The sequence below is a fragment of the Camellia sinensis genome, chromosome 2 (genome assembly GCF_055761805.1).
Source record: "Camellia sinensis isolate YWXY chromosome 2, ASM5576180v1, whole genome shotgun sequence".
NCBI classification, from domain to species: domain Eukaryota; kingdom Viridiplantae; phylum Streptophyta; class Magnoliopsida; order Ericales; family Theaceae; genus Camellia; species Camellia sinensis.
The window spans coordinates 197,572,291-197,585,639 of NC_138962.1; the positions used below are offsets into that span (position 1 = coordinate 197,572,291).

The 13,349-nt window shown below is 29.5% G+C and overlaps 1 protein-coding gene across 3 annotated transcripts; it reads left to right on the top strand.

Annotated features, from left to right (window-relative positions):
- The first annotated feature begins 5,537 nt into the window (after window positions 1–5,537).
- LOC114274213 (squamosa promoter-binding-like protein 8) lies at window positions 5,538–8,630 on the top strand. Of its 3 annotated transcripts, none has more exons than XM_028216109.2 (4): window positions 5,550–5,704; window positions 5,865–6,536; window positions 7,524–7,681; window positions 8,206–8,630. In XM_028216109.2, the coding sequence occupies exons 2-4, from the start codon at window positions 5,920–5,922 to the stop codon at window positions 8,358–8,360; spliced, it is 930 nt and encodes a 309-aa protein (XP_028071910.2). In that variant the 5' UTR covers window positions 5,550–5,704; window positions 5,865–5,919; the 3' UTR covers window positions 8,361–8,630. The 3 variants fall into 3 exon arrangements, with proteins under 3 accessions (XP_028071909.2, XP_028071910.2, XP_028071911.2); XM_028216110.2 differs by having other exon boundaries at window positions 5,579–5,742; XM_028216108.2 differs by having other exon boundaries at window positions 5,538–6,536.
- Window positions 8,631–13,349: the final 4,719 nt, after the last annotated feature.

A 13,349-nucleotide genomic window follows, 5' to 3' on the forward strand; every position in this document is an offset into this window, starting at 1 on the left:
TCTGATGTTTGCTTAAAATATGGATTGTCTTTGTGATTTGAAAAATACAAATTTCTCATTGTTAGAATTTTTTATTTAACAGAAATAACAAAAAAAATTTAAAAAAATTATCTAAATTGCTAATTGAAATATATTTTTGATATTATTAAAAACTGTTAATTGACTTCATAATTTATTAATAAAATTTGGCCATTTGTTATGCGATTATAAACTTGAAAGTGTAAGATATAACTTCCAAAATTACAGGGGTAATTCATATTTTAAACAATCCATATAAGATATATTTGTGACTTATCCAAAAATTTATTGTTTCATTTAGGAAATTTTTGGTTAAAAAAGATTTAAATACTTAAAAAAATGTCAAGAATTCAACTTCAATAGCAAAGGTTCCTATTGTACACATCAATTAGTATTTATTTGTTTTCACACTTATCTATTCAATTAAAAAAATATATTTTTAAATAAATTTATTTTTTTATCTCAAAAAAAAAAATCAAAAAATTACTTTAAAAACCAACTTCACAAAAAGAGTCCCTATTTTCTATAAGTCTTTTTACCCAGAAATTTTTTTCCAAAACCTTGCCCTGTGTTGAGATTAAATTCAAAGTATGAATCCATACATGAATATATCTCGATCACATACATGAATATATCTCGATCACATATCATTGATACTGTGGCTTTGTTTGTTTAGCAATAAATTTTTTCTTAAAAAAGTACAAAATACAAAACAGACTAAAATAAGCTAATAAGACAACCTGATATACCTAAATAATAATTATTCTATTTTTTCTCTCATAAAAGTAAAAAAAAATTAAAATGTCAAACCAATCTTAGTCTCAAGGGTTCGTTTGGGAAGAAAAAGTTAGGACTTTTTGGTTATTTTGGTCACAAAAAACAAAATAGGCTTTTTAGTCCAATAAGACAAATACTTACATCAAACTCATAATTATTATATTTTTTTTTCCACAAAAGTAAAAAAAACTAAAAAGTCCATCACAAACGAAACTTTTTAGCACTAAGATAAAATAGTCAAAAAATTAAAAAGTCAACCCATATCTCAAATGAATCCAACTAAAATAGTTAAAAAGTCAAAAAATTAACTAAAAAAAAGTCTACTGTCAAGCGACGACTGGAAAAATATTTTGGGAGTGTAGTATTACTTTTATGTTGGGTTATTTGCACCAACATGTCATCAATTATTGATGAATATTATTTTGGGTTGGTTTGGGGAGTGAGTTGGTTTTTTGATTTTTTTTGGTTATTTTAGCTTGGGCTAAAAAGATTGGTTTGGGAAGGACTTTTTGACTTTTTGATTTTTTTGACTTTTTTTGTGAGAAAAGAGTGTAATGATTATGAGTTGGATGTGATGTTTTGTTTGTTGTGGCTAAAATAACCTATTTTGTCTTTTGTGATTATTTTAGCCACAAACCATCTTCTCAAACGGATTTAACTTCTTATAATTTTATTTATGAATTTGTATATTTTGACTCACTCAATTGTAAAAAAATTATGTCACTTTTATAGTGTGTAAATCCCCCTAAATCACCTTTAAAAAGATTTATTTGTATGATTTTTATAATTAGAGGAATAAATATATACGAGTTTATAGATGAAGGGAGTCAATTGAAATTTACTATAATTGAGATGAATTTTAGTGTAATTAATAAGAGCATCTCCAACGGTGTACCAAATGTTTCACCAAATCTGAGTCAAAAAGGGGTCATTTCCTTAATTTGATACTTCGCGCTCCAACGGTTCAACATCAAATCCGTTTCATCAAATTTGTGCTGGGCAACCGGTTGGTTGACGGCCGGTCGACCGGCCGGTCAACCGGTAACGGCAAATTTTTTTTTTTTTTTTTTTTTTTACCGGTTTGAACCTTTTTTTTTGAACTTTTTGAACTTTTGGTGGTCGACCGGGTGGTCGACCACCTAGGCAAAATTTTTTTTTTTGGACTGGTTTCAACCTTTTTGTGAACTGTCTGAACTTTCTCCGGGGCGACCGGTTGGTTAACCGGTTGGTCAACCGGATGGTCGACCCGTTCATCTCATCCCAACTGTTAGGAACAGTGATTTGGTGAAATGCTTCGCCTGCACTCAGTTTGGTACCATTTTTGCTGAATTCTGGATTTGATATCGATTTGGTGAAAACGTTGGAGCTTAAAAAAGTGACTTTTTCACCAAATTTTAAATTTGATGCCAGATTTAGTTCACCGTTGGAGATGGTCTAAGACTTTGTTTGATTAACGTGTTCAAGACTTAACATTTTAATCATAGCGACGAGATGTATTTGAAAATTGAAGGAGTGGACCGGAAGATCCATATGCACACCCCTTCCAGCCGAAGTTTCCTCCTAGTGGCTTGTCCCTATATTTTGAGGATTTAGCTAAAATTTATTTTTTTAATGTTTTTAATTTTTTTATATGTTTTTTTAAATAATAATAAATAAAATAAAAAAGTTAATTTTTAACCTATTTTTCAAAATAGACACTCAGATTTAATTATTCAAAAAGTTATTATTGTATGGTTTAAATTTGTTCTATTTTTGTTTAGAGAAAAAGGTTAAAAGTTAATTTTTTTAAAAAAAAAGTGTAAAAAAATAAAAAATAATCAATGTATTTGATTTCAATTTTTTGAGTTCAATTTTTAGAAAATCGTGTTTTTTTTATTTGTTTTTAATGAATATTTTTAAAATTTTAAACATTTTTTTTAAAACTTTTTTCGCTGCACCTTATTTAGATGTATTTACAAAGTAAAATATTTATAAAAAAATATTTTAAAAAATTAATAAATATACAAAAATATGAAAAATATACTGAATTTTCATTTTTTTTGTATTTAGTGAATTTTTTTAAAAAAAATTCACAAAAATTATACTTTTTAAGTATATTTATGTTAGGTGTGTCTAAATTTTTTTTTAAAAAAATTGCTTAAAATATTAAAAAAATTCAATAAAACAAAAAATACGAAAAATAAGAAATAGAATTTTCTGAAAAGTATTTTAAAAAACTTAAAACCAAACAAGTTGAATGTGATTTTAAAAATTCAAAAATTAAAAAAAAAAAGAACTTTTAACCAAGTTGTCAAAGACAAACTATTATATAAATTTAATATTTGTAGGCTATGTATGACATGAGTTTTTCTGGTTATTTTAGTTACAAAAAGATAAAATAGATTAAAAAGTCAATAAGACAAAGTGTTTATTTGGCATGTGCTAATGCTATTTTAGCACATTATCCTGTTTGGGTTACAATCATCTTATTTGGGTCACATCACCTCTCTATCATATCACTTCAAACCCAACTCATATTTCACATTTTTTCGTAAAAAGTCAAAAAGTATACTAATCTAATACTTCCTAAACAATCCTAAAATGTCACATCTAAACCATAATTATTTCATTTTTGGACAAATTACCCACTGGTCTTTTTTGAAAAGTGTGTGTTCTATTTAATTCCAAAATATTTTAGATAGACCAAAAAGTCCTATGAATCAAGATCCTTTCCATGATTTTTTTCATTGCCTCCTTACTTGCTGAGTCATTGGGCCCGCTTTTGGCCTAAATTTTGATGATTCGAACTATTCACATTTTAAGATGGTTGAGTATATCAAACTTGTTAAAAATCAAATTGATCGGATATCAGAAAACATGTATTTGGAAAACTGTTTATTAAATTTTTTTTAAATAATGATTTTTAGTTCGATAATTCGTACATCTAGTTTCTGATATTCGATCAACTTGATTTTTTTCAAATATGATATACTTAACAAATCTTAAAATGTGAATGATTTGGATCATCGAAATTGGGCCCAAAAGTGGATCCAATGGCTTAACAAGTAGGGAGGTAAGGAGAGAGATTAAGGAGAGGATCCTGATTCAAGTCGTATACCCATTTATCTTCTTATCTTTCCTTACATATTGTTTCATCTTTTCTCTGTATCTCTCTTTTTCTGATATCGGCGACCACCATGACCATGACCATGACCATGACCACGCCATTTTTTTTTCTTTCTAATCTACAGTCACCAGCGCCTGGTGACCACCATTGATTGGGATTCACGAGCAAACACCAAGCACCACCTCCTTACTTCGTACTCATTGATGGTGAAAGATATGAGTTTTCGACGAAGAAGATGAACAGATCTACTAAAATCTGATGTAGATTTACTCAGATTTACATCAAATCTGAGAAGATGTACATTAGATCCGACCAGATCTAAACCAAAAAATAGTTATCGGAATACAAGTATCTCTCTATATCTGTATCTTTCCTTCGATCTCTTAGTTTTAATACTTTTGTTTGTACTATACACTTCTATTTTCCTATTATAATGAATTTTTTTTTCAAGTTCTGAACAAGTTGTTTTTGGGTTTTAATTATAAACGGTGAAAACTGTAAAATTTTACTATTTCAATTTTTTTCGTGCTGAATTGAATCATTCTTTTGAATTGTAAAATTTTATAGTTTCATAACTTTCTTTAGAACTGTAAAATTTTACAGTTTTATAGCATGTTTTTCAATTTGATTAATAAAGATAAATACTTAATAGAATCATACTTTGAAACTGTAACATTTTACAGTTTTAAAGCGTACTTTTCAATTTGATCAATATTGAAAATTATTTGTTTAAATCCTACAAAAATTGAAATAACATATTTTTTTTTCATTGTTGTTCTTTGTTATTCTTAGATTTTTCTTCTTCTTTCAGTTTATCAATAGTTAGCATATTTTGCTTTGTTTTTTCACTTTAATTTCTCAGTTTATTCTTTTTTTTTTTGGGCAATACTCTGCACATTCCGGTGAGTTTCCTGTGATATTTTTGACGTCCAACGAATATTCTAGACATTCCGACAACTTTTGATGATGTTCAGAACATTCCGGTGATACTCTAGTGAATTTTCAATGATATTCCACCGATTTCCTGGTGATGTTGAATATTCCAACGAGTCTTTGATGACTGTCTGACGAAAGTCCGATGGTTGTGAGATGTAGGAGCGCCTTTAATTTTTTTTTTAAAAATAGAATTTTTTGGTGACAATTAAAAATATATAGGATTAATTGGTGCAAATATTTTATTTTGAGACTAGATAAATTTTGAATTTTACATATGGGACTTATCAGCAACTCTTCTTTCATTTTTTCTCTCACAAAAATTTAAAAAATTAAAAAATCTATCTAAAAATAAATTTTTTAACCCCACGGACTAGGTTTTTAGTCCCAAATTAAAATAACAAAACAACTAAAAAAATGAAGGCAAAATGCAATCATCCAAATAAAAAAAATCTGGAGTGGATAAATCGGTTCCCACAATTCTTGAGGAAGGATCCTCTAGAGTTTTTTTTCTCTAAAGTTTCTTAGAGTGATGTGTTGTATGGTTGAGATTTAATGACAAGTCACATTAATTTTTTAGTATTAAATCTCACCCATACAATACACCACTTTAGAAAATTTTAGAAAAAAAAAATTATAGAGGATCCTTGGTGTTCTTTAATCAGTTACTAATTGGGTAAAACCGTAATTCACTTCCCATACTTGTGTAAACCAACATCTCTCTTTCACTGAACAAAAAGCCGCCTCACAACCGCAGTTCCTCCAGCTCACAACTACACATACAGGACACAGAGAGAGAGAGAGAGAGCGAGAGAGGAGACAACTAACTCGTACTCACACACCATTAGGGAGAGAGAAAGCAAGACAGAGGTTTAAAACACTGAATTTATGAATGAACAACGACTAGGGTTTTTCAATTTCTACTCTATATATACACCTTCTGAGTTTCTCTCAGTTCCATTCTCTCTTCCTCTCTCACCATCTCTCTCTCTAAATCCCAGTTATTTCTCTTGTTTTCTTTGCTCTACAGATCAAAGGGTTGTTGTAAAAGCTAATCAGTGAAGTGGGTTTTGGGTTTTGAAGCAATGTTGGAGTACGAATGGGGAAACCCATCAACAGTCATGCACTCCGGCGAAGAACCCACCGGAGATTCCGACCCGAACCGCCAGATTTTCGATCACTACGCTCAAGCTTTCAACGAAACCCTCGTGAATTCAACTGGGTTTTCTCAGAATCAACACCACTTTCATCAACCACAACAACCTTTCCACCACCCCCAAACCCAAGCCTACTCGCACTCTCTCTACGACCCACGCGCCTTCGGAGTCTCCTACGCGCCGCCTTCGCCAGCGATGCTGTCTCTCGACCACGTCGGCGGAGCCACGGTGGAGCACGGCGGGTACGTGGTGGCGCCGAAGAGCGAACCGGTTGCGGACTTCGCGTCGAGGATTGGGTTGAATTTGGGCGGTCGGACTTATTTCTCGTCTTCGGAGGACGATTTTGTGAACCGGCTGTACAGGCGGTCGAGGGCGGTCGAACCGGGTTCGGTGAACTCGCCGAGGTGTCAGGCCGAGGGATGTAATGCCGATCTGACTCACGCGAAACACTATCACCGACGCCATAAAGTCTGCGAGTTTCACTCCAAAGCGTCTACTGTAATCGCCGCCGGGTTGACTCAGCGGTTCTGTCAACAATGTAGCAGGTTGAATATGAAATTTACTATAACACCCTTGTGTTTCTTTCTTGTTTGCATTTTCATCCACCCCACCACCATCACAATCCATCAATCTCTCCCTCTCTCTTCCTTTGTTTTGGGAGCTTATTTTCATCAACAATTTTCTCTTAATTAACATTAGTTTTTATTCAAAAAAATTTTTTTTTTTTAAAGAAATTATATTGTTGAGGATTTAACTTTTGAGCAATTATATATATTGGAAATTTTGTTCCAAAGTTAATTTCTAAACCATAAAATTTGGTTCAGAAGTTGATTTTCTAACCAATTAATTTTTTTTTCACAATTTAGTGGAATTTTAAAAAAATAATCACATATTCATGAGAAAGCTTAATACTCTAATTATTAAAATTTATAAAGTTTACTAGTGATTTCAAGTTAATTTTAGAAGTTCAACTGGATTAAAAATTTTCCTAAAAAAAAATTTGTATAAACTTTGAGATGAGGTAATGTGTGAAATTATTATTATTATTAATTTTTTTTTTTGGGGGGCAAATGATAAGAACTTCATTAATATAAATGTGTGAAATTATTGAAAAACTAATTTGGTGAAAAAATTTAACAAATTATACATTATTTTGAGAGGTTTTCTTTTTCTTTGGGACACAAATAATTTTAAAAAATTCAAAATTTTTAATGTTTTGTGTTTATCAAATTAAATTTTAATTTTTAACAAATTTTTTAAAATGGCAAAAATGCCCTTGGAAATCATGCTATCCAGCTAATCATTAGTTTGTCGTACGTAGGGGCAATCCCGAGGGCATTAGCGTCCGTAACTTGATTTTTTTTTTCTTTTTCCTATTATAAGCTGCCGTTTTAGGGTTACGTACTGTTTGGTTTTGCTTTTTATAGTAATATTTTCTATCAATCTCATTAACTTCTTGTTTTTGCTTAATTATATATGTATACATACTTGTATGTATGAATTTCAATAATGAATTCAATACATCATAATAGGTTTCATGTTCTGTCGGAGTTCGACAACGGGAAGCGAAGCTGCCGGAAAAGGTTGGCGGATCATAATCGCCGGAGGCGAAAGTCTCATCATCTTCCAAGCCAAGAACCCAAGTCCCAACTTGAAAATGCTCGTACTTCATCGTCCGATAACCCTCCAAGTAAGCCTCCATTAATTCATATATATATATATATATATATAACAATAGACAATGTTGATATCAGATCGCATATTTTGAGAAGATGGTTAAAATTTAATTTTTTTAATTTTATATGACTCTTTTTAATAAAAAAAATGTAAAATATATAAGAGATAATGTGACTCAAAACAGATTAAAAGCTGATTTTTAGCTTTTAACTAACTTCTCAAAAGAGACCAATTAAATATCGGTTAATATATCAGTGAATATCAATAACTATGTACCATATTGGCACGTAACGGAATTATAGACCTTCAATATTAATAACAGCATTTTAGACTTCCATTGTCATTATTTACCGACAACATAAAATTGCACTATTAATATAAATACATCTATATCATGATTTTACTATTTAAAATAATTCTGATATTTAAAACCCTAATACCCATTAACAAAGAAATAAAATTTGTAATCAACTGAACTAGTTCTCTTGCCGTTGACGTACCCTAAAAAAAAAAAAAATGACAGTTTTTCAATTTTAGGGTCTCCACCTGACTCGGGAGCTCACTCATCTTCCTCAGTGACAATGGCGATCTCACCGCCACGAATGTCACTTGATTGTTTCCGGCAAAGATCATATCAAGCAGCCACGAGTTCATCTCCATCGACAAGCTCACTCTTTTTCTCCAATGGGTAACTTTCCGGCAACATGACGATCAAATCCCAAGCTCCATCTCCAACTGTTGACTAGTAGTGAAGCACTGAAGATCAAGAAATAGGTGTTTTAACCCTCTCTAGTATTTCTAAATTCTCTAGCAATATTTAATATTCTCCAAGGTGGGTGTTGTTATAGAGACATCAATCAAATGATCATATGTTGTATATCTATTTTCCTTTCCTGGAAAATTCAATACAGTCATTTGTGTTTTTTCCCGGGAAATTGTGAAGTGGTATCTCTTTTATTTCATTTGTAGGGTATTTTTGTTAAAAATGGTAATTAGTTTCGGCAGGCATGCTCGTGCAGGTCTGTTTTCTATTTCAGGCGATTGCATTATTTTTCTTTTTCTCTTTCTGTAGCCCCCTTGTTATTTTCCCGGAAAATGAGAGAAAATGACCACTTATTTTCCTGGAGGGAATATGCTGGTGGTGGAAAAGGAAGAGTCAAAGAAGTCAAGCTGTCTCCTGCATGGGAGACTATTTTTGATCAAGTATTTACTTGTGAAGTTGTGGGCCCTACTTGAGGAAATAGGGTATGATCTGACGGTTCACATCTCTTTCTATCTTTATGTGGGGCCTATAGGAATCAAATGTGTGGGGTCTGATTAGCCTTTGATTTCATTAGTAGAGTTTGAGTTAGGTAGGCATGGAGACAAAACACTTGTTCTCAATCTTATGGTTTTGTTCTCAACTCAACTCTTTAAATTTGATTAAATAGGTTGATTTAATTAAAAAATTATAAATTCATTCTCATCCCTTTCTTTTCTTTTCTTTTTTTTAGAATAAATTACAAATATACCTCTTCAAATTTGATTAAAATACAAATCGTCCTTTGTAGTTTTGAAAATTACATTCTATCCATTGAGGTTCCTAATTTCATAACAAATTGCTCATTTTATTAATAAACCATCAAGTCAATTAATAGTATTTAATGATGTTAAAAATATGTTTCAATTAATAATTTAAGTAATTTTATTATTGTATAGGAGAACAATTATGAGTTTCATTTTTTTACTTAATTCTGTTAAATAAAAAATTTTAATAAGGGCGTATTTGTAATTTTTCAAACCACAAGGAACAATATATATTTTAAGCAAACCTCAAAGGGTGTATTTGTAATTTACCATTTTTTTAATATAAGGCCAAAATTTTATTTTTACCTCATATTTTAATAAAAAAAAAAGTCAAAAAAAAAAATTATATTTATTTATGTGACAGATTTATGGAAAATTTACCCATAAGTCCTAGTTTTTGAAACGTTGAACCATTTAGTCCTAAAAGTTTTCTTATGCTCCATTTAGTCCTATTTTTACATCAACATGATGTGAATGATGTAAATGATCTGATGTTTCATTCTATAATTTCAAAATTTATTGAAATCTGATGAACATTAGATGTTTTTCATCCTATATTTTCAAACATTATTGAAATTTGATGAACATTAGATGTTTGAAATCCAATGTTTGTAACATGACTCTGATGTTATTAACATTGTATCTGATGTTATTAACATTGTAATGGGACCTTTCAGTCTATAAGAAAACTTTTAGGAGTAAACAGTGCATAAGTTATTAATTTGGGATTTATTGGTGCGTCCCCCCAGATTTATTTCTCACTAAAAAAACTCATTTTAGCCATTTTAAAATGTCATTAAAAATACTAGAAAAATGCCAAAAAAATTATATGTTTTTTTAACATGAACCTTTTTGTAGGTTTTAGCAAATAAACTAATTTTTTAAACAGCCCCCAAAAAATTAAGCCCAGATCTGAGTGAAATTTTTCGAAAATTTACTACTTGAATGACCCATAATATATATTAAATATTTTATTTTGACTTTACTTACCGCTAGTTATTATAAATGATAGTTCAAATAGCTATATAAATTTACCCCTTTTTTTGGAAAAATTTCTCTGTTGAAAAAGGAGCAGAGAAACAGCCCTAATATTATGAAAAAAAATAGTTGACATATAAGCTCTATTTGTTTCAACTGAAAATAATTTTTTTAATAATATTGTTCTAATTTTTTGATAAATATTTTTTCCACCAAAAAAGAAAAAAATGACTTACAGATCTTGTTTTAGTAAGTCATTTTACGAAGCCACATCTTTGCTGTTGAGTGGTCACAAGTGTTCTTGTTCGTACAGAAGTGGGTGAGTTGGGTCCGGGGATAGGGAGAATTTTAAATCAGTGAATAAGTTAAAAAATAATTACAAATTAATAGTAAATTTTATCAATATTAATAATTAAAAATATAAAATTTTCACATATATGTAATATTTTTTTACAATTACCATATGCAGGTAATTTCTCCTAAACGATTTCACATGGAACCTTCGTTAGGGACGTAAGTCGACTTTTTAATTTTTTGACTTTTTTAGCATTGGGGATTTTTTTAATTTTTTTGACTTTTGTGAGAGAAAAAATGAAATGATTATAATTTGAATGTAACTTTTTATCTTATAAACTTTTTAACTTATTTTTATCTTTTTGTGGTTAAAATATTCAAAAAAAAAAAAAAAAATAAAAAAAATCCCTCATGCCAAACATAGGCAGAAAATAGTTTTGAGGTGACAAAACAAATGGAATAAATTTGTAATATAATAGTGCACAGACAGGAAGGTGACCTATATCTATATCTATTATGAATATATAGTAACAGTAACGTATTATGTGCATTTTTTTTTTTTTTATATTTTCTTATTTATTTTTTTACCTTTTTTAAATTTATTTTTTTAAAAACAGTTAAAAGACAGTTATATCACTACAAGAAAAAGCATTTTTGCCGACCACTTTTAGCTACCAAAACTAATTTAGTCGCCAAAAGTCACAGAATTGGCTACCAAAAATAATATTAGTCGGCAAAAGTCAACTTTTTAGCTACTAATTTTTTTTAGTAGGGGAATGTTGATTATTGGCTACTAAATAAAATTTAGTAGCTAAAGATATTACAATTGGCGACTAAAACAATTTTTAGTAGCTAAACATATGACAATTGGCGACTAAATAAAAATTTAGTAGCCGTAGACGTACCTTTAACTACTAAATTGTTTGGTAGCCGAATGAAAATAAAAAAATTAATTTTTAACCTTTCCTGACCAAACTTTTGGTCGCCAAATGTCAAGTTTCGCCGACAAAATTTCTTTTAGTCGCTGTATACCTACTTTCGGCTACTAAATTGTTTGGTAGCCAAATGAAAATTAAAAAATTAATTTTTAATCTTTCCCGACCAAACTTTTGGTCGCCAAATGTCAAGTTTCGCCGACAAAATTTCTTTTAGTCGCTGTATACCTACTTTCGGCTACTAAATTGTTTGGTAGCCGAATGAAAATTAAAAAATTAATTTTTAATCTTTCCCGACCAAACTTTTGGTCGCCAAATGTCAAGTTCCGCCGACAAAATTTCTTTTAGTCGCTGTATACCTACTTTCGGCTACTAAATTGTTTGGTAGCTGAATGAAAATTAAAAAATTAATTTTTAATCTTTCCCAACCAAACTTTTGGTCGCCAAATATCAAGTTTCGCCGACAAAATTTCTTTTAGTCGCTGTATATCTACTTTCGGCTACTAAATTGTTTGGTAGCCGAATGAAAATAAGAAAATTAATTATTTTTATTTTTATTTTTATTAAGAGGTTGTACACCCACCATCCAAAAATATTAATATCTTATTTTTTTTATTATCTCAAAATATTAATTTTTTTAAAAAATTAATTATTAAAATAATATGAATTTCTTATTTTGTCCTTTTTTTAAATCCATTAATAATACAAAAAGTACAATTGTGACAATTGATATGTCTAAAAAAATATACTATCAAAAGGTAATTTTGAAAAATTAATATTTTTAAAATGTAATAATTGTATTATGAAAAGAAATTAAATTCTGAAAATAGATTATTATTTTTAGATGGAAGAAGTAGTCGGCTTTCATTTGATGGTTGAACACATCTTTTAATAATTGGGCCCTCACGCGAAAGGTATGCAAAAATGGGCAACTTGTTATTAGCTGTTTGTCGATAGTTTTACATTGCAAAAATTTAAAGGCATAGTTACAGGTCAGTCTGATGAATTTAATTTTTAATAATAAATTTATTATTTTTAAAAAGTACAATTAAACTATTTATACTTTTTACATCATCATATTTCAATAACACTAATAAATTAAGAATAAATCAAAATTCACAAATAAAAGACAAAATATCCCAATTATTTATCATTTTAATAAATTTTTCAATATTATAACCAGTACTAATGAAATAATCATTTTACAGACACAAAACATATATTTAAAAAGTTTTAAAAAAAATTTCATTATCAAAACGAGGGCTAAGTGTGTAAAAAAAATTCACTCATGACTTATGAGTAAATAAATCTGATTTGTAAGACTTATTTTTAAATTTATACTTTCTAAATATTTCTAAATTTTGTAATTTTTTTTTCACAAACTGAATCATAAAACTCCAATAAAGTAAAAAGTATAAACAATAAATAAAATTAAAAAATATTAATTTAACAAGCCTGATCAATTTTTCATTGACTCGAAAAAAATTAGCAGCAAATATTCGCTCTATTTCTCTCTCTTTTTGTCTATCACTCGCTCATCTTTTGTTTCTCTCTCTTTTTCTATCTCTTCATCTCTCTCTCTCTTTCTCTCTCTATCTCTTTTTCTGTCTATCTCTCTCTCCCTGTCTCTCTCTCACTCATCACTCTTCTCTATCTCTCTCTGTCTACTTGTCTATTTGTCTATTTCTCTCTTACTATGTTCCTCTTGCTCACTCTCTTACTCCCATCTTCTCTATTTATCGAGCTCCTTCTTGATTTATCGATCCACTATAAGAAAATACACTTTTAGCAATCACTTTGTCTATCTCTCTCTCTCGCTCATCACTCTATTTCTGTCTCTCTCTCTCTCTCTCTTCTTTATCTGTCTCTCACAAAATTAAAATATTTTTAAAATATTTAAAAAATTGA

Coding starts and splice junctions, on each gene's coding strand:
- LOC114274213 (XM_028216108.2), top strand. CDS start 5,920: ATGTTGGAGTACGAATGGGGAAACCCATCAACAGTCATGCACTCCGGC. Junction 6,537..7,523: donor TTCTGTCAACAATGTAGCAG/GTTGAATATGAA, acceptor ACATCATAATAG/GTTTCATGTTCTGTCGGAGT. Junction 7,682..8,205: donor ATCGTCCGATAACCCTCCAA/GTAAGCCTCCAT, acceptor TTTCAATTTTAG/GGTCTCCACCTGACTCGGGA.